A 19,822-nucleotide genomic window follows, 5' to 3' on the forward strand; every position below is an offset into this window, starting at 1 on the left:
TCAGAAAATTTTAAAAGTAGCTGAGTGCGGTGGTGGTGTGTGCCTGTAGTCCCAGCAACTCGGGAAGCTGAGGAGGGAAGATTACTTGAGCCAGGGGAGCAGAGGTTACAGTGAGCCAAAATTATGCCGCTGCACTCCAGCCTGGGTGATAGAGTAAGTCCCTGTCTCAAAAAATAAATAAATAAAAAGCAATTTCACATGAACTTTTTTTTTGAGACGGAGTCTTGCTCTGTCACCCAGGCTGGAGTGCAGTGGCCCGATCTCGGCTCACTGCAAGCTCCGCCTCCTGGGTTTACGCCATTCTCCTGCCTCAGCCTCCCGAGTAGCTGGGACTACAGGCGCCCGCCCCCTTGCCCGGCTAGTTTTTTGTATTTTTAGTAGAGACGGGGTTTCACTGTGTTAGCCAGGATGGTCTCGATCTCCTGACCTCGTGATCCGCCCGCCTCGACCTCCCAAAGTGCTGGGATTACAGACTTGAGCCACCGCGCCCGGCCCACGTGAACTTTTTTAAGGGTCACAGTGCCTAGAGCTTAACTGAATTGTCCAATGCATTTGTATTTCTTGTAGGTGCTGCTTATGCTCATGCAGAAGAGAGTATCCAGAAATTGGTGGAGCAATATAAACTGCCATTTTTGCCCACCCCTATGGGGAAGGGTGTTGTCCCTGACAACCATCCATACTGTGTAGGTGCAGCCAGATCCAGGTGTGTGGCGTTCCAGATTTTAAATACAATGGCTTGGTAGATTTTAGGCTAATTTAAATTATTTTGTGATCTTCATCTAGGATGGAGTTCTGAAAGAATCGTGGAATTTTAAGCATACCTGTTTATTTTTGGACTATCTTCTGGCTTTCCTGGTTTCATATGAGAAATCTGCAGTTATTCAAATTATTGTTGCTCTGTATGTAATATGTTGTTTTTCCATGGCTGCTACCGATATTTTCTTTTATCTTTCGTTTCCAGCAGTTTAATTATGATGTGTCTGTACATGGTTTATTTTAATTTAGCCTGTTTGGGATTCTCAAGTCTTGAATCTGAAAATTTATTTCTTTCTCTAAATTTGTCTTTCTCTAGATTTGGAAAGTTTTCATCCTTCTTTCTTCAAATATTGTTTTCTATGTCAACCTTCATCCATTTTGATATTGTCTGATATGTCCCTGAGTATCTATTCATTTCTTTTTAATTCTTTTATTTTATATTTTTTTTCTCTGCTCAGATCTTCTATTTTCACATTTCTTTCAAGAATATTTTTCTATACTTCATGATGGAGTAAGTTACAATAGTTTCTGCAGTCTTTGTTTATTAATTCCAACATCTGAGTCATCTCAGATTGGCATCTATTCATTATCTTTTATTTTGAGAGTTGATCACATTTTTCTGGCTCTTTTTGTACTGAGTAATTTTGGATTGTATCCTGGATTTTTGAATATTATATTTTGAGATTCTGGGTCATATTAAATCCTCTGTAGAATGTTGATTTTTGTTGGTTTCTCTTAGCAATCAATCAACATGATTAGATTAGCTTGACTACAAATTGAAGTGTGAACTTACCATAAGTAAGTAGTTCCAGGGTCACGTAAGTTTCAGAGCCTTTGCTGTGCTGTTTTTCAGGCTGTCTGCACATGCTCAGCTCAGGGGTGAGCCCCAGACATGTACTGGTTCATACCCAAATTAGAGATTTATTTTCTCTCCTCCGTAGGCTCCCCACCCCCACTCTCCCATTCTCAGGTGCCCCTTTTCCTGGCTCTTGCTGCTCCCTTATAGTATCACATAACTAAAGCTGCCCTCTGAACAAGCTGCAGAAGAAAAAAATAATGGGGATTGTCCCCATGCTCTTCAGACCACAGGAACCCTTTTTTCCAATCCCTCTTGCCTGAGAGATGACGTTTCTCTTGGAATTTCAGCTGCTTGGGAGCCACCACAATGCAGCTCTGCAGTAGGGCTGCCCTCAGAGCAGAGCTGGGAGATAAAGAAAAAAAGAAGAAAAATCTGACCATTTTCCCCTAGACTGTCCAGCTTGCAGTGGCCCTTTTCCTGATCCTTTGGCCAAAAAAACAGTTTCTCTGCGAGTTTTCGCTGCTTGCAGTTCTGCAACTAGGGCTGTCTTTGAGTGAAAGCCAGGAGACAAAACACGGAGGAGAAATACCTTGGAAACTCACCCTCTGTGTGGGTTGCTTCTTCAGACTTACCCAATCTTGGCTGGCATTGGAAGCTTCCTCTTTTTAGATTTTTAAGACATGCTTTTTAATGTACTATAACTTTTTTCTTTTTAATTTCTTGAAATGTCTTTATCATGAAATATTCTAACTATACACACAGGAAGAGAGAATAATGTAACGAACACTTACATAACCACCACTCAGTGTCAACATAAAAAGTACAGACAGATGAATCTCTAAGTAAAAAAGGTTTCATTTGGGAATAATATATAATAAGTAGGATTGCATCAGTTATTAACATTATTTTATATTGCTTTAGGGTTTTTGGGTTTTTTGGAGAGGGGGTCTTGCTCTGTTGCCCAGACTGGAGTGCAGTGGCGCAATCACACCTGATTGCAACCTCTGCCTACTGGGCTAAAGCAATCCTCCCACCTCAGCCTCCCAAGTATTAATAGCTGGAACTACAGGCGTGTGCCATTACAACCTGGCTAATTTTTGTATTTTTTGTACAAACGAGGTTTCACCATGTTGCCCATGCTGGTCTTGATCTCCTGGGCTCAAGGAATCCACCCATCTAAGCCTCCCAAAGCGCTGGGATTACAGGCATGAGCCACCATGCCTGGCCTAGGGTTGGTTTTTTTTTCTTTTTAGGAAGCAAAAAATTATGGATTCATTTGCAGTCCCCTAAATATCTTTTTTGATCCCATTTTTTCCTTCCCTTTCCATAGTTTATTATTGTCACATATTTGGTGTTCTTCATATTTTCATTCATGGGTTAAAATTAATTCTGAAGGTTTTTAATTTTTATTTTGTAGAGACAGGGCCTCACTGTGTTCCCCAGCCTGTACTCAGACCCCTAGGCTCAAGTGATCCTTCCACCTTGGCCTCCCAAAGTCCTGGGAATACAGGCGTGAACACTTGACTTCTGAGGGCTTTGTAAATGTAATATTTGCTGCTAGATCTTTAATTGTTCCTCACTTAATGCTACCTTAATATATCGTCTTTTTATTTATATTACTATATACAGTAACCAAGTTAATTCTTACACTGTTAATTTTTTTTATACTTAGGTTAAAATGAAGTTTATCTTCAATCTAGCCAGATTTTAAGAGGATAATATTAATGACATTGCCAGTGTAAAAAAGGTTGCAAGGGGCTATAAATAATCAAATCAATGGTTTCAAGAGTTTTAGAGTATCAGTAAGCAAGTCTGTCCTGCTGATTGCAGTTATCTGTTTGTTAAATTGGGTCTCATAGGACTATTACAATATTGAAGATGATTTTTGAGTATGTGCTTAATTTTTGAGTATACAATTTCTGCGAAAAATTGCATTTATCACCGAAGAAGACAAAAGCAGTAAATACAGATCCTGTATGGCAAAAGACAAGAAAAATGGGAACTAGATAAAAGACGCAGAAAAATGAGAAGTGAAAAGCAAAACAAAACCCACAGCGATGATGATAATAAACTCTCTTGGAAAAAGGCAGACATTCAGATTAGATTAGTAATAACAGCAACTATATGTGTTATAAGAGCCACATCTGAAACATAATGATACAGCTTTAAAACAAGACTGGGCAAAGATAAGTGAAGTAAAGAAAAAGCAAGCAAGGGTGGTTGTGTTATGAAAGTAAAAATCATTAAAAGATTAGAAGTTATATTGACAAAAGTATTAAAATAAATAAAACTTAGAAATCTAGTTGATACAATATTTTAGAAAGCAATTCTGGAATATGGATCAATAGTCTTAAAAATACTTCTTTCTAGGGACCAACGTGAAGAGTGCATTAAGACTTAAGTATGAAGATGTGCAACCCAGCACTATTAATAACAGAATATCCAGAAATTGAGAAAACATTAAATAAATTTTGGTATATGTGTTCAGCAAAATATGTAGACTTTAAAAGTTGTATTTAAGAACTTAATGACAAAGGAAAACTTTTTTTTTTTGAGACATAGTCTCACTCTGTCGCTAGGCTGGAGTGCAGTGGCGTGATCTCGGCTCACTGCAACCTCTGCCTCTTGGGTTCAAGCGATTCTTCTGCCCCAGCCTCCCAAGTAGCTGGGACTACAGGTGCACACCACCAAGCACGGCTAATTTTTGTATTTTTAGTATAGACTGGGTTTCACCATGTTGGCCAGGGTAGTCGCCATCTGTTGACCTCGTGATCTGCCTATCTTGGCCTCCCAAAGTGTTGGGATTGCAGGCGTGAGCCACTGCACCAGGCCAGGAAAACATTTATGTAAGCAAAAGTATATGAGACAGCCAGGCACAATGGTTCATGCCTGTAATCCAAACAATTTGGGAGGCCAACGCGGGTGAATCGCTTGAGCCCAGGAGTTCGAGACCAGTCTACAAAAAATTAAAAATTAGCCAGGTGCAGTGGCACGTGCCTGTAGTCCCAACTGCTCAGGAGGCTGAGGTAGGAGGATTGCTTAAGCCTGAGAGGTAGAGAATGCAGTGAGCCATGATTGCACCACTGCATTTCAGCCCAGGCGAAAGAGAGAGACCGTGTCTCAAAACAAAACAAAAAAAAGTGTATGAGACAGTATTATAGTATATAAAGTCAACTATGTAAAAATATATTTGCATACAAAAAAAGAGTGGATGAAAATATACCAGGATATTCATAATAGTTTATAAGTTGAAAGTATTATGGGGTGATTTTGTTTTTAGCCTTATACTTTTTCTGTTTTTTTCTGGATTGTCTACAGTGGACTTGTACTAATTTTTCTAATTATAAAAAAGTAATAAAAGTATAGATACAGCTTATGGTAATTTTTTAAACTTAATTTATATTTTAGATAACTATTTATATAGAATGGTTTTATAAATTATTTTAGCTTGAAAGATCAAATATACCCTAGAAGCTGATTCTGAAGTCTGATGTAAGCTCCAAATGATTTAGACTTTTCAAATACTTTAGAGATAAATTTTAGAATGATTCAAATAAGAAATATAGTTATACTTTTATATCAATTTTTTTAATAGGGCTTTGCAATTTGCTGATGTAATTGTGTTATTTGGTGCCAGACTAAATTGGATTTTACATTTTGGACTGCCTCCAAGATACCAGCCAGATGTGAAGTTTATCCAGGTACTTAGGAGGAACTTAAAATCAGAAATGTCTGTGTTCATTGTTCTCCCTATCAGCCATAATCAGCTCTGTTTTCTTCTTGATTTCTATTAAAAAAACTGTTCTCTTTTTACGTAAGTAGAATTTTATAAATTGTCTAACATAATTACAGGTACCAAAATAAGCTTCCTTTTCTAGCCTATGAAACATAATGGGCCGCTTTACTTCTAGCCAGAAAACCTTTCAAAATTAACTTTCAAACAGTTCAAAAAGCATAATTTGTCTTTTCTTCACAATTCAAGTATATTTAAAGGTAGAGAAAAGAGACTGTAGGATGGTAGACTAGAACAAAACATTTGGCCTTGTTAGGGAGTGAGGTTTTCTTTCAGATGCCAAAACTTTTACCTTTCCAATGGGAATTTCTAAATGACACTGTTTTATATGTCATTAAACAGTATCCGGAATGTATTCTGACCTGTCTTTGATGATTCTTCTATCGTTATGACCCACCTTATAAGCCAGTTTCTTTACTGATGTGGAAAATACTACCTGCATAGTGGCATGCAAACCTTTTTGCTCTACACTGATTGGCCCCATTTTGCTTGATGTTTTTGCTTGGTGGTTGTTTTTGAGACAGCATCTTGCTCTGTCACCCAGGCAGGAGTGCAGTGGCATGATAATGGCTCACTTCAACCTAAATCTCTCGAGCTCAAGTGATCCTCCCACCTCAGCTTCCTGACATGCTGGGACTATAGACGCGTACAACAGTGCCTGGCTAATTTTTTATTTTTTTGTAAAGACACAGTCTCACCGTGTTGCCCAGGCTGGTCTCAAACTCCTGACCTCGAGCAATTCTCCTACCTCAGTCTCCCAAAATGCTGGAGTACAGACTTGAGCCACTGTGCTTGGGTTATTTTAATGTTTGATGAGCCAGCTACAGTTGCCCTTTTCCCAGTCTACCTTTTGCTACTTAAGGAGTCAATGTCTGATTGCTCCTTTCCCAGCTGAACGCATTGAGAACTAAAACCGCAGACAAGCAAGACTGAGTTAACTGGAAGATACTGATACCTCTTGATTACCCCTCTTGATTATAGAATAAGATACATCCCCTTTGGGGTGGCTACATTATTCCTCTTTGCAGAAGCCATTTTCGTTTGTCCATGGCCATCCAGACATGGAACTTCTGAGTAAATGGAGAAGTAATCACACCATGTTCTTGGAGTGATTCTCTAAATGTGATTCCCTGGGCCAGCTACATCAGCACCACCTGTGAAACCTGTTAGAAAAGCACATTTCTGGACCCTACCCCAGACTTATTAAAATAAAAAACTCTGAGGTAGACTCCTACAGTCTATGGTTTATCAAGCCCAGAATACACCAGGTGACTCTGATATATGCTCAAATTTGAGAACCTACACTCTAGATAGGAATTCCAAGTGTGATTCAATAAAACTTACTGATTAGATGCAAAACCATCATTGATCAGGTCAAATGCATTCGCTATGGGTATAATGAAGCAATACCAAAATTCCGTAGAGTAGATTTTTAAATGAGGCTCTCTATACTAGCTATGATACTAATATAGTTCTATGGACTTTTACTTTTTTTATTAAGGAACTTCAAAATATCAAATCTTCTTTATCATGTGTTCTATATACACAGTTCATTTATTCAGTCTTAATTGATTTCTGACATATTTTTCAGAATAAACATGGATTGTTCTTTAGCCTTGTCTCTTTTTTAGGTTGATATCTGTGCAGAAGAATTGGGTAATAATGTGAAGCCGGCTGTTACTTTACTAGGAGACATAAATGCTGTCACTAAGCAGGTGAGAACTTTTGTTTTAGTTTGTGTGGAGTGCTCTTTAGGGAATAGTCAATTCTTGAAAATGTTTTAATCTTGATTCACTTGGTAACAGGTCTACTATTCATATCTGTTTTAAACAAAATGTGTGATCGAAAACTATTCTTAAATACAACTTTGGAACTTGATAAGTCCAACTTCTGGTACATAGCTCATTTTTATGTAAGTTAAGCATTTTTGGAAGGTGATCGAAAATGTAACATCTTTCAGTAGGCAAACCGTAATTTACTAAATAGGATCCAGCTATCTGAAAAAGTATACCTTCCAAAGGAACTGAACTTACTGCCAAGAAATGGCTTAGCACTGGAAAAGTCTAACAGTATTTTTTTAGGTAAAAAAGAGCTTTTTACTCTTTAATCAGTGACTTTTCAGGTTCTTATTATTTGTACGTAGTTTGTACACTTCACTGTGACAGGAGATAAAATATAGACACATTTATCACTTGATTTTGGATGATACAATTTGGTATGGTTGTCACGATTACACAGTATAGGATGTAATCCCAAATCACATATTAAATCACTCTGGAGCAAATGGTCTGTATCATAGAAGTCCATGGTTATTTTTTGGTTTTCCTATAAGAGTTCTGTGGAAGGAGTGATTTTCCTTCTAGTGTCAAAGACCAAGGAGGGTCTCAGAGCCCCTGCTTGAGGTGTGGAGGAGGTAACAGTACTCCAGTCTGTCCTAAGGGCATTCCAGCATCTAGCAGAAACCCACACTGACCCAAACGGAAGCCTTCCATGTTATCCATTGATATTCTATCAGGTGTTTACTAACTAGAGGAAAAAAAGAGTCTGAGTAATATGAAGAGTAGTATGGCCATACTGTCTTCCTTAAGAAGATATTTCCATGTTAATATGATTTAAATTTATTTTTTTAAAGCAGACTGGGCACGGTGGCTCATCCCTGTAATCCCAGCACTTTGGGAGGCCAAGACAGGTAGATCACCTGAGGTTAGGAGTTTGAGACCAGCCTGGCCAACATGGTGAAACTCCGTCTCTACTGAAAATACAAAAATTAGTCGAGTGTGGTGGCAGGCACCTGTAGTCCCAGGAGTTTGAGGCAGAAGAATCGCTTGAACCTGGGAGGTGGAGGTTGCAGTGACCTGAGACTGCGCCACTGTACTCCAGCCTCAGTGACAGAACGAGACTTCATTTCAAAAAAAAAAGGCAAAGAAAAAGTTTATATGGTTTTGTGTGTGTGTGTGTGTGTGTGTGTGTTTTTTTTTTTTAGCTTTTAGAGGAATTTGATAAAACACCATGGCAGTATCCTCCAGAGAGCAAGTGGTGGAAAACTCTGAGAGAAAAAATGAAGAGCAATGAAGCTGCATCCAAGGTAAAATGGGACCTACTGAAGCTCAAGAACAGGTCAGGTGCATGATTCAGTTACTTCTGCCGTAACGTGACATGTGCATTCCTAAAAATCACCTTGCTGTGCAAAATTGTGCAATAAAAACCCCAGGGCTCATGGAAAAAGGGGTGTAGTGGCACCATTCTCAAAAACTTGGTGTAACATAAAAATAAGATAAGAGCCTAATGTTTTAAACATGTTAAATGGTTAAGAAATATATGCCAATGAATATAGCATTTTACTTTGAAAAAGACCTGAAGTTTCTGAAAGGTTGTAGCTTGTGAGTTACTGTGAGCTGGTGGAAGAAAGGTGATCAGACGTCAGATGGAAAGTGATAATAGTAGAAGTGGATGGGTGTGTTTTCAGTTTGATGTTGGCATAGAACATCATATTTAAACACCTGTAATCTGAGTGCTTTTGGAGGCCAAGGCAGTAAGATCAGTTGAGGCCTGGAGTTTGAGACCAGCCTGGGTATAGCAAGACCTTGTCTCTACAAAAAAAAAAAAAAATTAGCCAGATGTGGTGGGACACACCTGTTGTCCTGTCTCCTCAGGAGGCTGATATTGGAGGATTGCTTGAGTCTAGGAGTTGAGGTGGCAGTGCAGTAGATCATGCCACTGCACTCAAGCCTGGGTGGCAGAGTGAGACCCTGTCTCTAAAGGAAAAATTAACTATTAAGTGATTTTTTTGTTTTGGGAATCCTTAAATTTTGGGATGTTTGAGATGTTTTTCTGCTTTTAAGATTTAAGTCCTTCAGGGCGTGCTATTATAATAGCTGTTTCATAAAAATTGAAATTTTGATCCAATGTATAGCCTTCTTTTCTATTTAACTTTTGTATCACTGCTGGAAATTTTTTTGCGGCACTCTCGTTTGCACTCTTGGCTTTGCCTGGTAGCTAAGGTTTTGGAAATTGTAGTGATGCTAGAAACCATCAAACTGTCTACTACTAGCACTGAAATGAATCAGTGCTGTAGGATTTGGCAATTTACAGTAAAGTCTGTATGTGTGTATGTACATGCACCTGTGTGCATGTGTGTGTGTGCATGTGTGTGTGTATTGTGCTTTCCCTATGTGAGAAAGGTGATTTTTAAAAATTGTTTTGTGTATTCCTATGTATCTTTGTTCAACTGGGTGCAGATTTCTGGTAGAATCATGCATAAGCAAATATAAAATTTGAGTTATGCTCACTTGGTTCCCTAATATATCAATTGTCTTAGAATAAATTCACGTTTTTGCATCAAGCATTATAGCAGAATTGATTATGCATGAATCTATCTTACATTGGAATTTTTTTTTTTTTTTTTTGAGACGGAGTCTTGCTCTGTCACCAGGCTGGAGTGCAATGGCCTGATCTCAGCTCACTGCAACCTCCGCCTCCCGGGTTCAAGTGATTCTCCTGCCTCAGCCTCCCAAGTAGCTGGGATTACAGATACATACTACCATGCCCAGCTAGTTTTTGTATTTTTAGTAAAGGCGGGTTTCACCATGTTGGCCAGGATGGTCTCCATCTCTTGACCTCATGTTCCCCCTACTCAGCTTGCCAAAGTGCTGGGATTATAGGCATGAGCCACTGTGCCTGGCCTACATTGGAATTTTAATCAACGACTGTTTCTATCTGGAGCCAGTCTCATTTTTTTTTTCTGAGGTGGAGTTTCACTCTTGTTGCCCAGGCTAGAGTGCAGTGGCGTGATCTCAGCTCACTGCAACCTCTGCCTTCCAGTTTCAAGCGATTCTCCTGCTTCAGCCTCCTGAGTAGCTGGGATTACAGGTACCTGGCACCACGTCCGGCTAATTTTTTTTTTTTTCTTTTTTGAGATGGAGTCTTGCTTTTGTTGCCCAGGCTGGAGTACAGTGGCGCGATCTTGGCTCACTGCAACCTCTGCCTCCTGGGTTCATGTGATTCTCCGGCCTCAGCCTCCCAAGTAACTGGATTACAGGCATGCGCCACCATGCCTGGCTAATTTTGTATGTTTAGTAGAGGCGGAGCTTCTCCATGTTGGTCAGGCTGATCTCAAACTCTCGACCTCAGGTGATCTGCCCACCTCAGCCTCCCAAAGTGCTGGGATTATAGGTGTGAGCCACCACACCCAGGCAATTTTTGTATTTTTTTTTTTAAGTAGAGACAGGGTTTCACCATGTTGGCCAGGATGGTCTTGAACTCCTAACATCGTGATCCACCCGCCTCAGCCTCCTAAAGTGCTGGGATTACAGGCGTGAGCCACTGCACCCAGCCACCAGTCTCAATTTTATTTCCTGAGTCGTATCATGACTAATCTTTTCTTTCACATAGGAATGATATTGGTTTAAGATAGAAGGGACTTGCCTCTCTTCCTTGGTGCCAGAGTATAGGAGGGTCCCTCATTTATCATGGGTATAATGTCCAGCAGAACAAAGTAGCATAAGTGAAGAGGCAGTGCCGGGACCAGATGGGACTGTTGCTGCTAAAACTCTCTATGGCTTTCTCTCAGCCCTAAAAGGCATGTGGCTAAACAAAGGCATTTACTTTGCTGTTTTTCTCTCCATTCAGGGACTCTTTAGAATAGTGGGGGTAACGTATCTCCTTTACTCTCAAGTGTGTTGGGGGAAAAACTAGATTTTCAGATTGTGTTCTAAAATTGTGACAGTTTAAGTTTAGGGTCATATTTCAGATGAAAATATTCTGAAATAAATTTTACTTTTTCTAAGGCACCATTTTCCTAAGAGCGCTCAAATAAGAATGTTTAGTTTTATATAACCCAGTGCTTCCCAGCTCTCTTTACTATAGGACTTCTCAGAGTCTTTAATACACTCCTGTGCGTTGCAGATCTCCAAGAGGAGGGATATTCCCAAGCTTATTTAATTGTGTTCCAAACTGGGACTGTGGGACACATGTCCCCCAGGGCTGTTCACAGGTCAGCCAGCTTCTCAGAGTGGCCATTTTATAGCCATTTGGGAACCTTGTAGCTTTTGTAGTTGTTGCATATTTCCAAATAAGTTTGATAACAGTTTATTAACATTGGTTATTTTCATTGTATCCCAATTTAATTTGATTACATTCCCATCTACTTTTCAGGAACTAGCTTCCAGAGAATCTCTGCCTATGAATTATTACACAGTATTCTACCATGTTCAAGAGCAACTACCTAGAGACTGCTTTGTGGTAAGCGAAGGAGCAAATACTATGGACATTGGACGGACTGTGCTTCAGAACTACCTTCCTCGCCACAGGTAAGACTTCTAAATAAGAAAGAAGTCGTAATTCATTATGATGTGTTTAATATGAAACTATAATAGTGCAGATTAAGAAGACATTTGAGAATTAATACATGTTCAGTATGTAAGGGCATATTTCATAAAAGTATTGTTAGGTGAGGTTTTGTAGAGTTTTTATGCTTGATGTGTTCTTGGTATCCTGTGATAATTATTTACTTAGTGTTATAGGAATATAGTTTATAGTCTCCCAAGCAAACATGAGTGGCTTTTTTCTGTCCTTGACAAATTAGTTCCTAACAGTCTAAGGATTTTATATTGAAGAAAGAGAATGTTTTTATGGTTCTTTATTTTTCCATCAACCATGTAAATAGGACTAGAAGGTTTGTGCCAACCCCATCCTCTATGACATGCCCCAGAGGGTTTCATTTTAGCTTTGTTCTCCAACAGGCTTGATGCTGGTACTTTCGGAACAATGGGAGTTGGTTTAGGATTTGCTATTGCAGCTGCCATGGTGGCTAAAGATAGAAGCCCTGGGCAACGGGTCATCTGTGTGGAGGGAGACAGTGCATTTGGGTTTTCTGGCATGGAGGTGGAAACCATCTGCAGGTAAAACATCATCCTGAATCAGAGCACTTAATTCTCTAGAATATGAAAAATGACACAGTCATCTGACAAATACTTACCAGGTGTTCACCAGCTGCCCTGTGAATAGCACTGTGCTCTGTCCTGAGGATGCTAGTGGCAGTAACCCACGGTCTTTCTCTTCCAGAACAGTATCTTTCTGGCCTCCTCACTGTGTGGTAAAAACCTATAAAACTGTGGGGAGTGGTTTTGAGGTCACTGAGAAAAAAATGTTGGGGACTGAAAGAAGCTTGTTTCCTATGGGAAATAGCGAGTGTGGTGGTTAAGGGAATGGCTTCTGCCAGGTGCCTTGGCTCACACCTGTAATCCCAGCCCTTTGGGAAGCCAAGGCAGGCAGATCACTTTAGGTCAGGAGTTCAACACCAGCCTGGCCAGCATGGTGAAACCCCATCTCTACTAAATATACAAAAAAAAAAAAAAAAAAATTAGCCAGATGTGGTGAAGCATGCCTGTAATCCCAGCTATTCAGGAAGCTGAGGCAGAAGAATTGCTTGAACTGGGAGGTGGAGGTTGTAGTGAGCTGAAGTCACACCACTGCACTCCAGCCTGGGCAACAGAGTGAGACCCCGTCTCAATGTGGGACAAATGGCCTGGATTTAAAAACTGGTTCTATCAAGTCAGAGCCATGTGACTTTAAGTCACTTAACCAAGGTTGGGCATGGTAGCTTACACCTGTAATCCCAACACTTTGGGTGGCCGAGGTGGGCAGATCACCTGAGGTCAAGAGTTAGAGACCAGTCTGGCCAACATGGTGAAACCCTGTCTGTACTAAAAATATAAAAAAGAGCCAGGTGTGGTGGTACATGCCTATAGTCCCAGCTATTTGGGAGGCCGAGGCAGGAGAATCGCTTGAACCTGGGAGGCGTAGGTTGCAGTGAGCCAAGATCGCACCACTGTACTCCAGCCTGGGCGACAGAGCAAGACTCTGTCTCAAACAAACAAACAAAAAAGTCACTTAACCAAGCCTTAGTCTCATCTCTTCTAAAGTAGGAATAGTATCCTTTAGGCAGAAATTCCTTGAAAAAAAAAAAAAGGTAGGATTAGTCATAGTTCCTACCTTAGAAAGATGATTATGAGGAACAAATGAGATAATCCAAGCAATTTTTTTTTTTTCAAGATGGGGGTCTCGCTTTGTCACCCAGGCTGGAGTGGAATGGTGCAATTGCGGCTCACCGTAGCCTCAACCACTGAAGTTCAAGTGATCGTGCTTCCTTAGCCTTCTGAGTAGCTGGGATCACAGGCATGCACCACCACGCTCAGCTAATTTTTTGTATTTTTTTTTGTAGAGACAGGGTTTTGCCATGTTGGCCACACTGGTCTCGCATTTGTAAGCTCAAGCAATCCACCCACCTTGGCCTCCCTAAGTGCTAGAATTACAGGTGTGAGCCACCGTGCTTGGCCCCAGCTAAACTCTGAGGTGATGCTCAGTGAACATGAGCCATTTGGATCATGTGTGTAGTTATGAGAATTCATGGAGAAACTCATGAATTGTAGATCCTAACTATAGAAGGATGGGGGTTTTATTTTTCCAGCTATATTTAAACTGTAGTAAAACTATTCTATTCTTAGCCAGGGTTCTTATTAGGGCTTTTGTGACTCATGTTTTTGGGCTGGCAAAGCTTTGGTAGATGAAACGTTCAAGATTTGGGAAGGTATAGTTGTCCCTCCATATCCATGGGGGATTGGTTCCAGGACCTTCCTCAAATACCAAAATCCAAGGATGCTCAAGTGAGTCCCTGATATAAAATGGTACAGTATTTGCAAATAACCTATGCATATCACCCTGTATATTTTTAATGATCTCTAGATTACCTTAAAATGCTGAATACAATATAAATGCTATATAAAAAATTGTTGTGCTGTATTGCTTAGGGAATAATGACAAGAACAAAGTCTGTGTGTGTTGAGTACAGACCCAAATTTTTTTTCCAAATATTTTTGACCTGCAGTTGGTTAAATCCACGGATGCAGAACTCAGATAATGAGGTCTGACTATATGTGTCTGGTAGAGTGTCTTTATTGACATCAAAGTGATCTACATAAAAAAGATGACTTATGGGGAAGTCAGCCTTTTAGTGAATAATGATTCCTTTTGAGCATGGAGAGCAAATAATTACCACAGTCCTGTTATTTAACGGTATGCAGTTTAGTTTTGTTTTTACTACTTGCCCTTGGAAATTATGTTAGAAAATAAAACCTACATTCTTTTCAGTCAATAACATTTAATCAACCTTTTCTTTTTTGTCTTTGCTGTACTGTTTAGCACATTGTTAAATACGCCTTTTCTGTAACGATTACACCATGTAATGTGTTTCTGATTATGGGTGTGGTAGTTTGAGTGCAGATTGTGTGTGCTAGTCACTTGTGTATCTCCTACAGCATCTAGCAAGGGCTGGGTGTCTGTGGCGAGCTCAGTAAATAGAAAGGTACTTTTCAAACATTGTTCCTAGGAACCAACTAGAAGTGGTCCTTTAGAGAGTATTAAATAGGGAAGGTGTTCTTCGTATACCATCTAGACTTATGAAAACCTAGATTCAGAAAAGCTCAGTGATTTGTCTGAGGTTCATAGCTAATAGCTAAAGGACTATCAACTATTTTTTTTTTTTTTCTGAGATGGAGTCACGCTCTGTCACCCAGGCTGGAGTGCAGTAGTGTGATCTCAGTTCACTGCAACCTCCACCTGCTGGGTTCAAGCGATTCTTCTGCCTCAGCCTCCCGAGTAGCTGGGACTACAGGCCCATGCTACCATGCCCAGCTAATCTTTGTATTTTTAGTAGAGACGGGGTTTCACCATATTGGCCAGGCTCATCTTGAACTCCTGACCTTGTGATCTGCCTGCCTCAGCCTCCCAAAGTGCTGGGATTACAGGCGTGAGCCACCACGCCCAGCCAGGACTAACAACTCTTAATCTTGCAATCTTTCTGCCTTTCCATGATGTTTCTGTTAATGATTTGATATTCTTTCTTAGGATAATAAATGCTTGACTTTTAGTCTTCCTCTAATATCACAAAAAGCTTATAGAAAACTATTCATTTTTAAGTTAAAATTTCAGCCCAAAGAAAAGAAATTACTTTAGAATGAAGAATAATTTCCTTCATATTTTACTCTCACTTTAGGTACAACTTGCCAATCATACTCTTGGTAGTGAATAACAATGGAATTTACCAAGGTTTTGATACCGATACTTGGAAAGAAATGTTAAAATTCCAAGATGCTGCTTTAGTGTAAGTAACCAAGACCAATGTCTATTTACTTCCTCTCACCCGTTTTAATCTCTTAAAAAGTCTTCTATATTGGCAATAGTGTGCCTGCATGGTATGAGTATTGTCTGTTTTGATTGTCAGCCCTTCTAAAGAGCAGGAATCCTGTCTTAGTTCCTCTTTGCACAAATATCCATGATTAGGTGCTTCAATAAATAGTTTATAATCAGGGAACAGCTGAAGACTCAGATAAATGAGTGTGATGTCTGAGCCTTGTTAATGAGAAGGCTTATTGCAAAATGCTGCCAGGACTGGGAGCCATAGTAGGACCATGTAGAAACACCATGTAGAAATGTGGATGTGTACATATTATGTATGTTCCAGAGGCCTACCTTCCTTTTACCACTTAGCTAAATCTTGATCATCTGATGGCAGAGCCAAATTAAGACGGTATTGTAGCTGGCCGTGGATTGTGAGATAGATGTGAATTTGTGAGCCAGCCTTGGGGTGGAACAGGATATGGGCGTGTCTATTTATGCCTCGCCAACTTTATTTGTTGTTTTCTTGTTATTTGTTGTTTTGCACTAATCTTTTTTTTTTTTTTTTTTTTCATATTTTTCTTCTGGATTCATAATAGTTGGTAGTGTAGCCTGTACTATCTAGTATGGTAGCCACTAGGCATGTTGCAACTGTTGCAATTTAGATTTAAATTACTTCAAATTAAATGAAGTTAAAAATTTAGTTCCTCAGTTTAGTCACGTTTCAAGTGCTCACAGCAACAGGTAGATAGTGGCTACTATTTTGGATCACACAGGTTTAAAACATTTCTATCATCACAGAAAGTTCTGTTGGACATTGCTTTATAGACAATTATAAACATAGGAAAAACTCAGTGTACTGGCATCTCAGCTTAAGTGTTGAAGTTAAAATTATGCCTTTCAGTTCAGCCTAAATTTTTTTAATGAAGTATTTCAGAGAATGACTTTTTGTTTTTTTTTCTACAAGGTTTAAGATTTAAATTTCATTGACTCATGACCTTGTTTTTCAGGGTCCCTCCAATGTGTTTGCTGCCAAATTCACATTATGAGCAAGTCATGACTGCATTTGGAGGAAAAGGGTATTTTGTAAAAACACCAGAAGAACTCCAAAAGTCCCTGAGGCAGAGCCTAGCAGACACAGCTAAACCCTCTCTTATCAACATCATGATTGAGCCACAAGCCACACGGAAGACCCAGGTAAATACAGTTGCTAAGCAGAAAGCAAGAAATGCATCTGCTTCCCCATCCCCCTCCAAAAAGTATCTACCAAACAGAACACCCTCTATCGTGCACAGAGGTCTTTCTAAACCTTTTCTGAGTTTGGCAGTTTAATTTATTTGTTCAGTGAATATTGAGATATGTGTTAGGTGCTACGAATAGCATGGCGAGCCAAACCAGGCTCAGTCCTCACCTTCATGGAGCTTTTATGGTCTGGTAGGGGAGAGGGACAGTCTGGTAACCTCACAACTGAACACACTACGACAGAGTGAAGCAATTGCTTGGAAGGAAAAGAACCCAGTTCTAAGCAAACATACCACAAAGGAATCGATTTATGTTGGGGTTACAGGGAAGGCTTCTCAGGGGAGATGATTCTTAAACGGAAATCAGAAGGATAAGCAGAGACTAACTCGGCAAAGGGGAGAGGGAAGAGATGTGCAAAAGGCTCTGTAGCAAGAGGAAAGAGAAAGCATGGCAAGTCTGAGGAAGAGGGAGATGCAACTCTAATACGAGGATTTGTGCAGGTACATTCAAAATTAGTTACTTTGACCTCTAAAGTGAAACTACAGTGTTGATTATAGCAGTAAAGTGAATGACAAAGTTCATAGCATGAACCTCTCCTATCCCAGATTAAGTTGCATTTCATACTTAATTTTCTACTGCCATCCTGGTTCTGCCACTTGCCTCCTCTTGTAACCTGTCATCCATGCGAACACTTTGCATATCAGCCACTGTTTTCAGAGCAGGTATTTTTTTCAAGTACTTTCTGTCTTGGTTCTTAAACATATGGGATCTCTTTCTTTTGTGAACAAAGCAGAGGATGAATGGGCAAACAGATACCTGGATAATCACTGAAATATAAATTAACTAATTTAGACACTAAAATATATAGAATTCTACTGAAATTCTATTTGTGTGAAAATAGATTTCAGCGACTTTGGCATTTACTTCCTAGCAGAGAGAGGAGACACTCAGGAAGCCTAGTGATGAGGAAGATAAATGCCGAAAAAGTAGGCCAGTAAGCTGAAGGGCAGGGGGCATTAGCAGGGATTTCTGTGGAGCAAGCAGGCAGACTGTTTTAAGGGAGGGTCAACAACTTTCAGAATCTGTCTGTACTCCTGCGGGTTTGTGGATTGTCTTCTCTTTTTAAGTTCTATTTAAAATGATTTATGCCAGTCAGACACTCAATAGACAGGCTTTTTCATCTCATGCCACTTTATGGATTTATAACGGGGTTTATACTTTCCAGTGACTGGGATGTTAGTTTGGTAACCAAAAACACCCTCCTCTGGGCATCAGGCCGTCAGAGCACTGGGGAAACTAAAGCCACTGTAAGAAGCCTAATGAATACATATAATCTTGATGGCTGGGCCCAGTGGCTCATGCCTGTAATCCCAGCCCTTTGGGATGCCGAGGTGGGCGGATCACTTGAGGCCGGGAGTTTGAGACCTGCCTGGCCAACATGGTGTCTACTAAAAATACAAAATACAAAAAATACAAAAATTAACTGGGCATGGTGGTGCATGTCTGTAATCCCGGCTACTCAGGAGGCAGAGGCACGAGAATCGCTTGAACCCAGGAGGTGGAGGTTGCAGTGAGCTAAGATTGTGCCACTGCACTCCAACCTGGGTGACAGTGAGACTCTGTCTCAAAATCATCATCATCATAATCTTGAGACCTATGTTAATCACAGAAAAGCCCTAACAAATTCTCTGCCAGTGAGTTCGCGCTTCTATTGATTTGCTTCCAATGATCTGTTCTACAATTTCTCTATGAATTTTGTTTGGATATTGCCGGAGAAATATAAGTTCTCGTCTTCCTTTTATAATTCTATGAGGATTATCTTTATATTTCTTACATTTATCACTTTGAAATTATTTATTTTCATTCCAGTGGAATTTACATACATTATACTTTCCAAACTGTTGATTTTTGTCTGTCTGTCCCTCTGCCATTTGTCATTGATTCTCAGTGTTGGCTGGCCACTTTCTGCCTCAATATGGGAATGCCTGTATCTGTGTCTGTGTCCAGGCCGTATGTGTAGGATGGTGTTTGTTCTGGAAGAGGCTTCCGTGCACAGTTCTTCCTACTTTTGTTCTCAGACCCAGGAGCTCAGCCCTCTGTGGGCCTCCTTTATCTCCCTTCTCCTTCTGAGTGTACTTGTGGTTCTTTTAGACTATAGTTTTTGTGCTCTGATTACTGTTAATGGAAGAGGACCCAGAATGCCATTTTAGATTGTTTTATAGGACACAGCAGGAAGATTCACTAGTAGGTTTTAAGTCCTTTTTGGGAAAAGCACCAGAACAAAGACAAACTTCATTTTGCCACCATTGTGTAGGACTTTTAGGTTTTAGAACAAGTGAAACAATGAGGATATAATTTGAGACAATCATTTCTTTTTACTGAATGTTTGTTGTCTTCTTTTTCTAGGATTTTCATTGGCTGACCCGCTCTAATATGTAAATAAAGACGCCAGTTGGTGGTCTTGAGTTTTCTCTTTCTTGCAAGATGAAATTTTATTTTCCACAGCAAAATTACTCTACTGTTAAAATTGTGCAAAATAAAATAAACATTTTAAAATGACATTTTACAGTAAAGGAATTGATTAAAAACAGAAAAAGTTAGAAAAAGTAACAGAAAAAGTTATTCTGCCACAAAACTACTTACAGATGAATGGAGAGCTTTTATTAAATAATAGCGTTGTAACTGCCTAAATGTTGATTTACATATCAATATTCTTTTACTGCCATAGTGTGCATGTTTGTTCCCCAGAACCTCATGTAGAAATTTGATCTCCAGTGGTGGAGGTAGGGCCTAATGGGAGGTGTTTGGGTCATGGGGATGGATCCCACATGAAAGGTTTGGTGAGTTCTCAGGGTAATGAGCTCTCCCTCTGTTAGTTACCACTAGAGCTGGTTGTTAAAAGGAACCTAGCAGCCAGGCACAGTGACTCATGCCTATAATACCAGAATTTTGGGAAGTTGAGGCGGGCAGATCACCTGAGGTCGGGAGTTCGAGACCAGCCTGACCAACATGGAGAAACCCCATCTCTACTAAAAATACAAAATTAGTTGGGCATGGTG

At 39.9% G+C, this 19,822-nt stretch overlaps 1 protein-coding gene across 3 annotated transcripts in view; it reads left to right on the top strand.

Moving 5' to 3' along the window:
- The window catches only part of HACL1 (2-hydroxyacyl-CoA lyase 1), a 39,824-nt gene extending 20,502 nt beyond the window's left edge, over positions 1 to 19,322 (top strand). Inside the window, exons 9-17 of one of the 3 annotated variants that reach the window (XM_015132217.3) lie at positions 568 to 703; positions 5,151 to 5,256; positions 6,980 to 7,063; positions 8,332 to 8,433; positions 11,502 to 11,656; positions 12,089 to 12,247; positions 15,400 to 15,507; positions 16,532 to 16,718; positions 19,170 to 19,322. In XM_015132217.3, coding sequence (XP_014987703.3) covers positions 568 to 703; positions 5,151 to 5,256; positions 6,980 to 7,063; positions 8,332 to 8,433; positions 11,502 to 11,656; positions 12,089 to 12,247; positions 15,400 to 15,507; positions 16,532 to 16,718; positions 19,170 to 19,202 — 1,070 coding nt within the window. In that variant the 3' untranslated portion in view covers positions 19,203 to 19,322. Of the gene's footprint in view, positions 1 to 567; positions 704 to 5,150; positions 5,257 to 6,979; positions 7,064 to 8,331; positions 8,434 to 11,501; positions 11,657 to 12,088; positions 12,248 to 15,399; positions 15,508 to 16,531; positions 16,719 to 17,088; positions 17,273 to 19,169 lie in introns of those variants that run through there. The other 2 variants (XM_077991431.1, XM_015132220.3) reach the window with 2 other exon arrangements.
- The last annotated feature ends 500 nt before the right edge of the window (positions 19,323 to 19,822 follow it).

The sequence above is a fragment of the Macaca mulatta genome, chromosome 2 (genome assembly GCF_049350105.2).
Source record: "Macaca mulatta isolate MMU2019108-1 chromosome 2, T2T-MMU8v2.0, whole genome shotgun sequence".
Taxonomy (NCBI): Eukaryota; Metazoa; Chordata; class Mammalia; order Primates; family Cercopithecidae; genus Macaca; species Macaca mulatta.